The sequence below is a fragment of the Neofelis nebulosa genome, chromosome 9 (genome assembly GCF_028018385.1).
Source record: "Neofelis nebulosa isolate mNeoNeb1 chromosome 9, mNeoNeb1.pri, whole genome shotgun sequence".
Lineage (NCBI taxonomy): Eukaryota > Metazoa > Chordata > Mammalia > Carnivora > Felidae > Neofelis > Neofelis nebulosa.
Window position 1 is genome coordinate 39,909,442 of NC_080790.1, and position 14,152 is coordinate 39,923,593.

General features: G+C 41.8%; 1 protein-coding gene across 12 annotated transcripts in view; it reads left to right on the forward strand.

Annotated features, from left to right (window-relative positions):
- Positions 1-14,152, forward strand: part of REEP1 (receptor accessory protein 1) — a 111,854-nt gene that overhangs the window by 57,308 nt on the left and 40,394 nt on the right. For all 12 annotated transcript variants that reach the window (XR_009248449.1, XR_009248450.1, XR_009248451.1 and 9 more), the window contains exon 3: positions 10,531-10,607. Coding sequence is in view for 8 of the 12 variants with exons in the window: in XM_058683418.1 (XP_058539401.1) it covers positions 10,531-10,607 (77 nt within the window). In the remaining 4 variants the exon portion in view is untranslated. The remainder of the gene's footprint in view (positions 1-10,530; positions 10,608-14,152) is intronic.

The window sequence follows — 14,152 nt, forward strand, 5'->3', positions numbered from 1 at the left end:
GGCTCAAACCCACTAACTGTGAGATCATGACCTGAGCTGAAGTCAGACACTTAACCGACTGAGACACCCAGGCACCCCTACAACATTTAAAAATAGCTCAAAGATACTGAAAAACAAGACATGTAGAATCAACATAATTCAGAAGGGGGCTCTGGACAGCATCTAGCATTCTACAGGGTACCCATTCCAAAATCTTTCACCATTTTTCCTATTACTTCCTTTTTCTACCATTTAATCCATGTTCCCTTTGTCTTCAGTTAGCGCATTAGTGAGTGGGGTTCCTTATCCAGGGTGTGGCCTAAATCTTCATTATTAGGGAATCTGAGGCCTTAGTAATCTTGCCTCTGTAAGGCCATGGTAATGATCCACTGACTTTTACCTCTGAACAAGGCTGTACTCGCTTATATGAATGATCACACTCAGATTCCCCCCCAAGGTTCCTTAACTTCCATGCACCCTCCTTCCTGCCATGTTGTTTAGCGGCCACTCTGGTTCCCCTTGATAATCAGAATCAGTCACCCATGAAAGCCCATGAGTCGCTTTACTGTCTATTTCCTAGGGACATCGCAGTCCTGAAATGGCCAGGTAACAGTATAGTTTCTGCTTTCACTTCATTGGAAGCATTTGGTATCCCCAATGAAAGCATTCATCCCTCAGGTACCGTTAAGTATTAAAAAGCAGAACTCAGGGGCGCCTGGGTGGCTCAGTCGGTTGAGCGTCCGACTTCAGCTCAGGTCATGATCTCGCAGTCCGTGAGTTCGAGTCCCGCATCGGGCTCTGTGCTGAGGCTCAGAGCCTGTGCTCAGAGCCTGGAGCCTGCTTCAGATTCTGTGTCTCCCTCTCTCTCTGACCCCCGTTCATGCTCTGTCTCTCTCTGTCTCAAAAATAAATAAACATTAAAAAAAAATTTAAAAGAAAAGCAGAACTCAGAGGTTTGAGGGCAAAAAGAAAAATGTGAATCCGTTAGACCAGTGATTCTCAAACTTCAGTGTGCATATGGAACGAACAGAGGGTTTTACTAAAATGCAGACGCTGATCCATTAGGTCTGGGATGTGTCCTGAGATTCTGCATCTCTAATAAGTTCCTAGGTGGTTCCAGTGGTCCTGGTCCATGAGCCACAAATTGAGTTGCAAGGAGCTAGCAAAAGGCCCAATCATAAGAAACACCACTCTCATTTCCTTGGTCCCTGAACCTTTAGATTCTGGCTCAGCTGGGGAAGCCTGTGTTGGTTACCGGTTCAGGGAAGAAACTATATCTTCCTGGGCAGTGCATCAACCACACAGAATGCTCACTGTTCCCACCTGGTTCTCTTCCTGAACTCTCCCAAAGCTGTTGCAACACAATTTAAGGCCAGCTGCCTCAGGGCAATGGAGGCAGAGGGGTGGGGGGGAGGGGGAGCATGGTAAGATCAGAGACTTCCAAAAGGATCACCCTATTAACAGTCTTGGATTTCTTTTGCTATAAAAGAAGGTTCTTGGTTAGAAAGAGTGTGGTGTGGCACGCATCAAAATGAAAAGGACACTGAGTCCACAGCTTACTCTGTGGCTGCCAGAAACATGGGGGGGGGGGGGGGGAGAAAGCAAGTCCACATGCAGAATAAATGAATGTTCCAGAAAAGACTCTCCTACTTTTTCTGTGAGGGAAGATGTCTGGTACGATGAGCCTGCTCCCAGGAGTCTGGCTGAGGCCATGAGATAGGGTACCATCATGGAGGTTTTTGCTGCTGCTGGCAGCTTGGTCTCTGAGCAGTGGTTGTGGTCAGGTCGGCCTTGGTGAGAGGGATTCCACATCACTAAGCCCATCTGCTACCTCTGTCACTTCCCCATGGCCACTGGTTTATGAGCACATTGAACATGCCCTATCACCCTGAGGAAAGTGTCTTGCTGACATCCACAGGGCTTGTCATCTATCCTCTTGATTACCAAAAGCATCCTCTGCCATGGGGACCTTTTGGTGAGCATGAGCAAGAACCACAAATATCTAAATTCCGTGGGCCGATTCACATCATTCCTAAACCACTTCGACACCAATGGCTCAATCTTGTTCCTTCCGGGTACCTTACTATTTAGTCGATCCTTATCTGGTGTTTTAAAATGTACCTGGGATTTGTTGGGGCACCTGGATGGCTCAGTCGGATAAGCATCCGACTTCGGCTCAGGTCATGATCTTGAGGTCTGTGAGTTCGAGCCCCATGTCAGGCTCTGCTAACAGCCTGCTAACAGCTAACAGCGAATTCTGTGACTCCTTCTCTCTCTGCCCCTCCCCTGCTCATGCTCTGTCTCTCTCTGTCTCAAAAATAAATAAAAAAAATAATAAAAAAATAAAATGTACCTGGGATTTGTTTTCATCGGGTTAGGTAAGGCATGCAGACATAGAAGTGACTGTCATGAAGGAAGAAGTTCTTACCATTTCCCGGAAGTAGGAGGCCCAGCGTGCCATGGAGGGCCACATGGGGGAACACCAGGGTCTGTCAGGAGTCAGAGGGAGCCACACTCTTTATTGTGGTGTCTTTGGGAAAGCCAAGGCTAAGCAGTGTAAGCAGGTTTAGGATTGGCTAGTTTGAGTAATTTCAGTGGGTTCTGGAGTGATTAGGGCTGGGGAATATTGGCTCAATCTGTGAGAGCTCTGTGAAAGAGGGAGTTTGGAGTATGGGGTCTGGACTGGTCAGTTTGCATATGAAAGATGTGCTCCAGGGCAAGTCCTTTGCTATCTCTAAGTCTTGGCTAGTGCTGGGAGGGGCGGTCTTTCCCCAGCCAGTGAAACTTCAGATGCCAGAGAATCAGGAATACAGAAAATAAGAAAATACAGTTAATATACCTGGTGGCAGTGTAAAGGCATCACCTCAGGACATTTCTCCTTCCAAGCTAAGTGCACTGTTCAAAGTTCTGCCTGCAGGGGACTGTCACTTTTGCTACTCTCTCCAGGTCACCCCTGACTGTACAGCTGTCTGCTGTGAGCTCATGCTAACAGATGGTGCAGAGTGATCTGTAAACCAGGCTCATATTTTTTCTTTCTCAGTCACAGGCATAGGTAATTCTCTGTGGGGCTGAAGCAAGGCTCAGATATGAAAGAGCGTGTGAAAGGCTCAAGAAATATTAGTGTGGCTGGTGTAGGGGAAGGTCCAAAGATGAGGTGAGGCAAAAGTGGTGACTAAGCCTACTACCTCCCCAGCCCATGGGGGAGGCCTTTTGAAGGCTGCCAGGAGTTCTGGGAGGTAGGGTCTGATGAGCTGTGAGATCTCAGCCTGCCTTTGTGGTTCATGAAAAGTGTCTAGGCTCTGCTTCCTACCCTCTTGCTATGGTCTAGAGTCTCAGCTCCTCACCTATCTCCTCACTCCTGAATCCTGCCCCTGACCAGTTGAGAGGGACTTCCCAGTCATGCTGTCAACGATCTATTCCTGAGTTGCTTCTGGACATTCCTTCTCAAATCAGCCTAGCTTCCTCTCTCTATTCTGGTGCTCTCTATTCTGGATGCTGGCCCACTCAGGCTTCCCCTCATCTTATAGTAAGTATTACATAGAATCCCTCAAACTTGGCAAGTTCTATTTCAAACCTTGGGGAAAAACAGCCATTACTTGGTTTCTCCGTGGCATGATGGGGAAAACCATTTCCTGGTAATTTATTTATGGTTTCCATCTCTGAGTCACATATTCCATTTACCCTGTTAGTCTCACTCAGCAAATCATTCTCAGACCCTTCTTTCTGCATGACAATATTTAAAGTGAAGGAGTGCATGATGGAAACTTCTTTAGGTTAACACTTCAAGCCTCCTCTTTGCCATGGCTCCCTCATCTTTGTCCATAGTTCAACCTCCCTTCTGAGATTTGGTCTTATCCTTTATCAGGAGCCTGTTAGGCATTCTTCTTGAATGTCCTCTCAGACTCTCCTCAACATTATGCAGCTCAACTTCCTCCCTAAATTGCCTTTTTCTTTATTTTCTTGCTGGTGTGAGTGGCTCCATATCACACTATGCCTTAGCTTCAGTAAGCCCCTTTCCCCCTATGTATACCCAGCCATCCATTCAACAGGCACTCATGGGGAACATCTATTGCCTTGCAAGCTGTCTAATTTTGTCTCTTCTCCTCAAAAAGCCACCTAAACCAGTATTTACCAAAGTATATTCTTTCTCAACATATAAAAACCATCCTTTCTTGGGGCATCTGGGTGGCTTAGTCAGTTAAGCATCTGACTTTGACTCAGGTCATGATTTCACAGTTCTTGAGTTCGAGCCCCATACTGGGTGAGCTTGAGTCCTGCTTCCAGTGAGCACAAGCCCTGTTTCAGGTGAGCCCCACTTCTCTCTGTATCCCTCCTCTCTCTCTGCCCCAATAGGATTCTCTCTCTCCCTCTACCTCTGCCCCTCAATCACTTGTACCCTCTCTCTCTCTCTCGAAACAAACAAACAAAACCCATCGTTTCTTTCCCATTCACAAAGCCAACATTCTAATCGAGTCATTCAAAACATATCCCTGTAGTATCTACTATGTGCCAATAATGGTTTTAAGTACTAGAGATATACTGATGTACAAGAATAACTTGTCTCCACTCTTAGGTAGCTTACAATTTAGTAATAAAATCATAGAAATAAATAGGTACTTTCAAAGCAGACTGGTAAGTGTATGACAGGGAGCATGTATGACAGCGTGGGAGGAAGAAAGGAGGGGGTACTTACTCAAACTTTGGACACTTCCTTGAGAAAATGATATTTAGGCTGAGATCTGAGGGCTGAAATCTGTAGGCAAAAGAAGGTGCACTGTTCAGAGAACTGAAAGAGGTTCATTATAATTGGAGTGAAAATTTCAAGAAAGTATTGGGGTGGAAGGGAGCTTTTTATGGAAATAATGAGGGTTTCATTTATGCAAGAACTTGTAAACCAATTTAAGAACAACAACAGTAGTCTTAACAACAGTATGGCACTGTTGAAGACTTTACAGTAGGAAGGAGAATCTCAAATTTGGATTTAAGAAGATCATTCTCACTGGAATATGGAGGATAGATTAGTAGATTTGATTAAAGGTCAGATTAGGTCAGGGGTTTAGAGACCAAGAAAAAGGCTGTAGTTCTATTCTAGATAGGAGATATTGGTGGTCTGAAGTAAGCAAATGGCAAAGGGGATGAAGAGAAGATAGATTCAACAGAAATAAAAGACAGGAAGTGACAGAATTGATTGTCTGTATTAGGTGAGGAATGCAGAGTTTTCCCAGGGAGATTGTCTTATTTAGAGTTAGAAGAGAATGTCTAGGACAAAGCCTTGTGGGCGAACTGGTGAACCTGAGAAGTAGCCAGAAAGTCAAGAGGGAAACCAGGACAGTTGTGGTGTTTGGGGAGCTTTTCAGGAAATGATAGCTTTGTATCCATCTGAAAGTCAAGCAAATTTAGTAAACAAACTGAAAAAGGGTCAGCTATACTCCCTTGAAGTATGTTATAAAGTGGGAACCCCAGTGAGAGCAGTATTAATTTAATGAATGTAGTGCACTAAGTGGAGGATGAGGAAGTAGACACTGCGAGTATAGATGACTCACTAGAGAAGTTTATAGCTAAGGGTTGTTTCAAGGAAAGGGATTTTTTATTGTTGTTATCACTGTCCTTTTTTTTAAAGTTTGTTTTGAGAGAAAAAGAGAAAGTGGGGGCCGGGCAGAGAGAGATGGGGAGAGACAATCCCAAGCAGGCTCTGTACTGCCAGGGCACAGATACAGGGCTTGAACTCACAAGTGGTGAGATCATGACTTGGGCTGAAATAAAGAGTTGGATGCTTAATCAACTGAGCCACCCAGGTGCCCCTCATTGTCCTTTGTTTTTAATTGAAGATATTAAAGCATGGTTTGAGTGCTAAGAAGAAAAAGACAATAGAGTGGGAAATCAGGCTGCTGGTTTTGTATCTGGATACCATTGTTGGGAATTCCTGGATCCTGGGCCCTAGCATGCCTTGAAATGTACCTTCTTTGCCCCCTACTGACAGTCCTGTTCTGCTGCAGGTACTCTTGATAACATGTAGTCTCTGAGACAGTAGTTACTTTTGATGGATTAAACCAGGGTGGTTACCAGGGGACAGTCATTTTTCTGAATAAAGAAGACCTCTAAATAATCTCTTGAGCCACATGTTTCAGAATCACAACGACAATGTGCATTCACCAGAACTGCCTTTATTTTTGAAAGATATTTTTGCTGGGTATAGAATTCTAGGTTGATTTATTTTCTTTCAGCACTTTAAATATGTTATTTTATTTCTTCTGGTATTCATCATTTCCTATGAAAAGTCATCTATTGTTGTTCCCCTGTAGGTAGTATGTCTTTCCCCCCACCTCTTAAGATTTTCTTTCTTTTTCAGCAATTTTACTGTGATGTGCCTGGGTGTGGTTTTCTTTGTATTTATCTTGTTGGAGGTTTTCTGAGCTCCCTGGTTCTTTGGATTTGCTATTTTTGATTGATTCTGGAGAATTCAGTCATTATTTCTTAAAATAATTTTTATGTCCCATTCTCTTTTTCCTCTGAAAATTCCTATTCCACATATGTTAGTTCTTGATGCTGTTCTTTAGGTATTGAGCCTCTCTGTTTTTTCCAATCTATATTTTTGTCTTATTGACTTATTGTCTTGTACTCAAGTTCACAGATCCTTTCTTTTGTTGCATCCAGCCTGCTCTTGATTCTGTTCAGTAATTTAAAAAATTTCAAATATTCTGTTTTTCAGTTTTAGGGTATCATTTGGTTCTTTTTATTTTTTAATTTTTTATTATTATTTTTTTTTATTTATTTTTGGGACAGAGAGAGACAGAGCATGAACGGGGGAGGGTCAGAGAGAGAGGGAGACACAGAATCGGAAACAGGCTCCAGGCTCCGAGCCATCAGCCCAGAGCCTGACGCGGGGCTCGAACTCACGGACCGCGAGATCGTGACCTGGCTGAAGTCGGACGCCAAACCGACTGCGCCACCCAGGCGCCCCTCATTTGGTTCTTTTTAAAGAGTTTCCTTCTTTCTCTTGAAATTCCTCATCTCTTCACTCATTATATCTACTTTTTCCTATAGATTGTTTAACATATTTATATTTTTCAAGAAAAATAATATTGAATCCTACCTTGTCCTCCTAGGATAAGTGTCTTGTTAAGTGGTGACAGAAGAAAAATTTAGGTTTCATAAAAAAAGATTTGTTAATAAGTCGTTATGTATTTGTATATCTTTTTTGGTGAGGTGTTCAGGTGTTTTGCCCAGTTTTTAATTGGGTTGTTTATTTTTTATGAGATTTTTATGAATTTAAGAGTTCTTTGTATTTTTGGATATGGGTTCTTTATCAGATATATGTATTGAAAATATTTTCTCCCATTTTGTGGCTTATCTTTTAATTATCTTAACAGTGTCTTGCAGAGCAGAAGTTTTTAATTTTAATGAAGTCCAAATTATGAATTTTTTTCTTCCATGGTTCATGCTATTGCTGTTGTATTTGAAACCTCATTGCCAAGCCCAAGGTCACCTAGGTTTTCTTCTGTGTTATCTTCTAGAAGTTTTATAGTTTTGCATCTTCTTTTAGGCCTATGATACATTTGGAGTTAATTTTTGTGAAAGTTGTAAGACCAGTGCCTAGATTCATTCATTTATTTATTCACTCATTTTCTTATTCACTTACTAATTTACTTATCTTTTTATTTCATGTGATGTCCAGTTGTTCTAGCACCATTTGGGGGAGAAAAAAAACACTATTCTTTCTCCATTGAATTGCCTGTGCTGCTATGTCAAAGATCGATTAACTATACTTATAGGGTCTATTTCTGGGCTCTCTATTATATTTCTCTATTCTAAAAATAGATCTAGGGGCACCTGGGTGGCGCAGTCGGTTAAGCGTCCGACTTCAGCCAGGTCACGATCTCGCGGTCCGTGAGTTCGAGCCCCGCGTCAGGCTCTGGGCTGATGGCTCGGAGCCTGGAGCCTGTTTCCGATTCTGTGTCTCCCTCTCTCTCTGCCCCTCCCCTGTTCATGCTCTGTCTCTCTCTGTCCCAAAAATAAATAAAAAACGTTGAAAAAAAAATTAAAAAAAAAATAAATAAAAAATAAAAATAAAAATAGATCTATTTATTTATTCCTTTAGCAATAACACTGTCTTGATCATTGTAGCTTTACAGTAAGTCTTGAAGTCAGATAGTGTCAGGCCTACAACTTTGTTCTTCTTCAGTATTATGTTGGCTATTCTTGGTCTTTCACCTTTCCAGATAAACTTTAGAATCAGTTTGTTCACATCCACAAAAGGATTTTCTGGCATTCTGATTTAGATTCATTGAATCTATAGATTAATTGGGGAGGAACTGACATTTTGATAATATTGAGTCTTCCTGTCCCTGAACATAGCATATGTCTCCATTTATTTAGCTCTTCTTTGATTTCTTTCTTCAGAGTTTGTAGTTTTCTTCATATAGATCTTTTATACATTTTGTTAGATATATTCCTGAGAAATTCATTTTTTTGCTGCTAATGTAAATGATACTGTTTTTTTAACTTTCAAGTTCCATTTGTCCAGATGTTTAGGAATGCAATTGACTTTTATATATTAACCTTATATCCTGTAATCTTGCTATAAGGTTATGTTACATTCTTGTAAAGAATGTTGAGTTTTGTTCTAGTAGGTAGTTAAACTCATCTTGATCTTATGGCAGCTAAATTTTACATTTTATTGGGGCAAGGGTATTTCAGTTTTGTCCGTAGTCTTAGAGCTGATCTCTTAGTCCTGGGATGTAATGTTTCTTCCTAAGGTATGGCCTTTTAGATGTTTCAGTGGAAATTCTCAAATGTTTACCAAGTTGCTCTAACTTAGGACTTGAACTCCAAACTCTGTTTCTACTACAGTGGGGTGAAATTAAATTTCTGCTCAACTTTTTCAGCTTTCCATCTTTGTTTTTTCTCAGAAACCTTGGAGTATTACCTGATTCTGTGCAATTCAGGGGCCAGGCAAATATTTAAAGGGAATTTATATGTGGATTTTGTGTCCTGCCCCCTTATAGCATCCCTGTCTGTGATTTTTTCCCTCTTAATTTCCAACATTTCTAGGGTCTCAAATTTCATTCTGCAGTTCCTCAGGCAAAAAGATAATGAGTTTCTTCCTGGGGCACCTGGATGACTCAGTCAGTTAAGCATCCACCTCTTGATTTTGGCTCAGCTGATGATTTCATGGTCATGGGAACTAGCCCTGTGTTCAGCTCTGCACTGGGTATGGAGCCTGCTTAAGATTCTCTCTCTTCCTCTCCTTTTGCCCCTCCCCTGTTCATGCACATGTGCATGTCACTCTCTTTAAAAAAAAAAAAAAAAGAAAAGAAAAGAAAAAGAAAAGGACTATGGGTTTCTTCTTGAGTTCTATCTGCCCCATGATTTGCCAGCTGGGGATTGTTCCCAGCCACATTAACATGGATCTATCCTGGTGTGGTTTCCTTATTTTAAGAGTTAAATCCCTTCCAGTTTCTGCCAGCTTTTGATAGTTTCCTAGTACCTTCAAACAGTTGTTTTTAAATATTTTGTTTAGGGGTGCCTGGGTGACTCATTCAGTTAAATACCCGACTTTGGTTCAGGTCATGATCTCACAGTTCATGAGTTTGAGCCCCACATCGGGCTCACTGGTATCAGCGCAGAGCCTGCTTCAGATCCTCTGTTCCCTTCATTCTCTGCCCCTCCTACACTTGTGCTCTCTCTCTCTCTTTCAAAAATAAGCAAACATTAAAAAAATTAAATATTTTGTTTAGAGTTTGTTATCATTGTTGGCAGGAAAGCTAGTCAAATACCTCACTCCACCATGACCAGAAACTAGAAGGAGAAGACTAAGGAATTTGGACTTAATTCTGCAGTCTGGAAGATTTTAAGTTAGGGAGTAGTCTGATAAGTTTTTGGTTTTGGGAGATTAGTATAGAGGTTGTTTATAGGATGGGTTGGTGGGAGCAGGGGGAAACCCTAAGACAAAGGAAGCAGTTGGAAGACTCTTGCAGTAGTTCAGGAGATAGGTGACAAAGACTTTACTGGGGGAGAGAGGCAGTTGAAATGGATAGAGATGTTCACGTGGGAGAGACTTTTTTAAAACGATCCAGTTTCTGTGAGGAGTTGTGAGACTTTTCCACAGGAAAGCTTTCTTAAGTGACCACCATTACATTCCAGAAAGTCTCATCTGGTTAAAGTTCTTTCCAAAGTGTGTCTCTTCAGTGTAAACTCTGGAGAGTTTACTAACCTGGTGTTAGTCTTGGAAAAAATGGCCTAACTGAATCCTGAGTCACTCCTGGTCTGCAGGTCCCCCTAGCTTACCTGAGGGCTACTGAAGGTCACCCAGAGACTACTTGGACCTGGAGCCCTGATCACTTGTGGAAAAAGTGTGTTTGCCTCCAGACCCAAGGCCTGGAGTGGAACTGGACATGGGCTATGGAAGAATAGGGAGAAAGGGTTACGAATGCTGGATACACTACCGGAACATACCTCATTGTCCACTTTTTCCTCTTCTTCTTGATGTTGGGCAGCTGGCCATTTAGCCCCGATGTTTTCTACTAGCTTTGTTGCTTTCTCTTTCAACAGGTCAAATGGATGATGTACTGGATTATATTTGCACTTTTCACCACAGCAGAGACATTTACTGACATCTTCCTTTGTTGGTAAGTTACTCCAGGAACTGGGACTTTTCAAGGGAAGATGTTGCCTTGTGTCAGTGGAGAGATGGGAAAGGTCTGAAAGCAGTCTCAAACCTTACTTCAGAACAGAAAAGCAAGTGCAGGATGTTAACTGGGATATTTTTAATAAATTAGTCTATAAAGTCTTCAAGTAAATATTTATTCAGTGACTTTATAAGAGCAGGTATTTTTCTTAAAATACAATGATATAATGATGGACAGAATAAGGAGTTCCTCAGTTAATGGAATTAGTAAAGAAGCATTCAGATGTCAAAAAAAAGGCAAAGAAAGTATACAAAAGTTTCTCCTTAACTAATAAAACTGGGTTTCTCTCAAACACCATTCACTCTCACCATAACTACTATTTACAGCTGTATATACTTTTTAAATATTTACTTAAATATTTCTTTCTTTTTTAAACAATGATATTATAGTATACGTAACAGTTCTCACTTTGCTTATTAAATTTATTTTTTAAACACTTTCATATAAGCATAAATAGATCTACATATTTTTTCAATGGCCACATGGAATTTCATGGTATAGACGGACCATAATTTATTTAATCAATCCCCTTTGGATGAAAAAAAATTTCCCGTTATAAACAATGCAGCTATTACAGCAATGGAGCAAGTAAAAATTGTAAGCTAGGTCTATGTATTGATATACTGTATCTTCTTAGGTGAGAGAGACTATGAATAATATATAGTATCTTATTTATATTGAAAGGGCCTGGGTTTCTCTGTACATATGTGAATATATATTAAAGGAGCTTGGAAATACCTATCAGTTAACCAGAGGTATTTTTGCAACTTGGAATCATGGGGTTAGTTTTGTATTTGCTGTTTTGCATGAATGTTATACCATGATCAGTTATCATCGGAGAAGATAGTAAAAATATTTCCATTTTGGAGAAAGTCCATACCCAAAAAGGAGCAGTATGAATTTATTCTCCAGGATGTCACAGGCCAAGGGCCAGACCTGAACACTGTTTCTGTGAATCCTATTTGGTTTTGTTTTTTTAAGTTTATTTATTTATTCTCCAGCACAACCTGAGCCAAAACCGAGAGTCAGATGCTTAACCAACTAAGCCACCCAGGCGTCCCCTGTGAATCCTATTTTGAATCAGTGGTCTTAATGACCTTAGTATATAGTTTCTTCCCTGAGGGATCCCAGCTTTCACTTCCACTGGGAGAAATAGATGTCTTAACCATTGTGGCCTCAAGCTGTAGGGAAGAAATGTGGATTACCTAATTTAACAAGTTTGTGCCATCCTGCACTGCCCTGCCCCCAGATAAATAACAGACTCAGGATGGGGCTGAGTCTCTGGGAGTGAAGAAAGAGCTCTGCTGAGCTATTTTTCATCTTCCCCAGGTCCAGGGGCTGGCAGTACGAGTCAGACCCCATATTGTTCAGAGCTGCATTGGGGAGGCTCCTGTGTCCCATGGAGATGAGAGCAACAGGCTAGGCCCAGTGAAGGACTGTATAGTCATTTAAGCATCATGGCTAGCACTTCATGGCTAAGTCTTCCCTCTTAACAATGTCCTGTGCCTGGTGCTGAGTGGCCTCCTGTCCTCCTATCCCTCCTCATGAACTTCAAGGGGGATAGTGTTAGTCTTACGAGCTCTTTCTCAGGGACATCGGCATTTCAGTCTCACTGCTTTTGACTAAGTGAAAATCCAGTCTAATGATGGATGTGCCCCTCCCTGGTAGCTGGACTATGTTTTTACCCATGGCCCCGGAACTTTAGAGTTTCATACCTAATAAATGCTTAGCAACTATTTCTGGAGTTGATTTGATTTTGATTTTGGGAAGTATATTAGCTTTCCATTGCTGCTGTAACAAACTGTCACAAAGTTAGGAGCTTAAAGCAACAGAAATGTATCATTTCAGTTTCTATGAGTCAGAAGTCCAGGTAGAATCAACTAAGTCCTCTGCTTAGGGACTCACAAGGCCAAAATCGGTGTGGGCCAGTCTGGGCTCTTATCTGGAGATTGGGGGGAGAGTCTACTTCAGGCTCATTTTGATTGTTGGCAGAATTCAGTTCCTTGTGGCTGTAAGACTGAGGTCCCCATTTCCTTGGCCTGCCTCCTTTCGTCTTCAAGCCAACAATGGCGTGTCAAATCCTTTTCATGCTTCAAATCTCCGCCTTCTGCTACCAGCCAGAGGAAGGTCTCTGCTTTTGCTTTTAAGGGATCATGTTATTAGATTAGGCCTACCCCAATAACCCAATATAATTTCCCTATTTTAAAGTCAGCTGATTAATAATCTCAGTTACTTCTTCAGAATCCCTTTTACCATGTTAAGGGAACAAAGTCTGGGAGTAACATCAGAATGAGAAAGTCATAGGACCAAAATTCTGCCTACCACAGAAGGGCCTCTGATACCTGGTGTATTGGGCATGTGTGCATAGGTATGGGTAGTAGAATCCCTCTCTTCCTGATCCACGTGGAGGCCTCATCTGGCCCATCTTAGTGGTAGCTGCCCAGGTGGCTTATGGGTGGGAAGTGAAGGTGTTGCCCATGTCCTGCTGCTTCTGCAGGGAAGAGGTTGGGAACCTTCCCTGCCGGCTTTATTCTACAGCCTGGTCATGCCCTCAGACTGCTTTCTCTTTTTCTGCCAACCTCCAGCCATTATAGGTCATAGTTGTCCTCTGGCAGAATCTTCGTAATCCTTCCTCCTTCTTGCTCTGGGAATGGCGCAGAACAGGCTGATCACACAGACAGAGCCCCTATTTCCCTTTCAGGGATATGGACACCAGCTCAGCAGCTCTGACCTCTTTTTATAATGAGAGAGAAAGAGAGAGATTGCTGTTTTTCCTGGAAGCACCTTCTGGCTTCCTGGGGAGCATCGTTAACTTTGGTTCACTTCCAAGATTGGAGATGGCCCCACACTCCTCACTCATCCTCACTCCTCTCTCTCCGCCCCTCCCCTGGGGCAGTTTTCTCTTCATAGTTAAGACTTTCTATCTTGATGTAAACAGCAATTGTATATGGTCACAGGACAGATAGACGGTGGCTTGCTTCCTAATTTCTACAGGTGATTTAATTTAGTTTTTTTTTTTTAACAATTATAAAATACTATATCACATGGCAAAATGAAATTGAAACAGTACACCAAAAACTAAGTCCCTCCTCTCTCCAGGCCTTCAGTCTGTCTCCCCGGGGGCACCCCTGTTAAAAGTTACTTGTGTTCTCTTCCAGAAATTTTCTATACCCATTAATTGCATGTATTTTGACAATTCCATCACTTGTCCAACCCTCTTAGAAAATAGCTATGGGAATGCAAGCTGGTGCAGCCACTCTGGAAAACAGTATGGAGGTTCCTCAAAAAACTAAAAATGGAACTACCCTACAACCCAGCAATTGCACTACTAGGCATTTATCCACGGGATACAGGTGTGCTGTTTCAAAGGGACACGTGCACCCCCACGTTTATAGCAGCACTATCAACAGTAGCCAAAGTATGGAAAGAGCCCAAATGTCCATCGATGGATGAATGGATAAAGAAGATATGGTATATATATATAC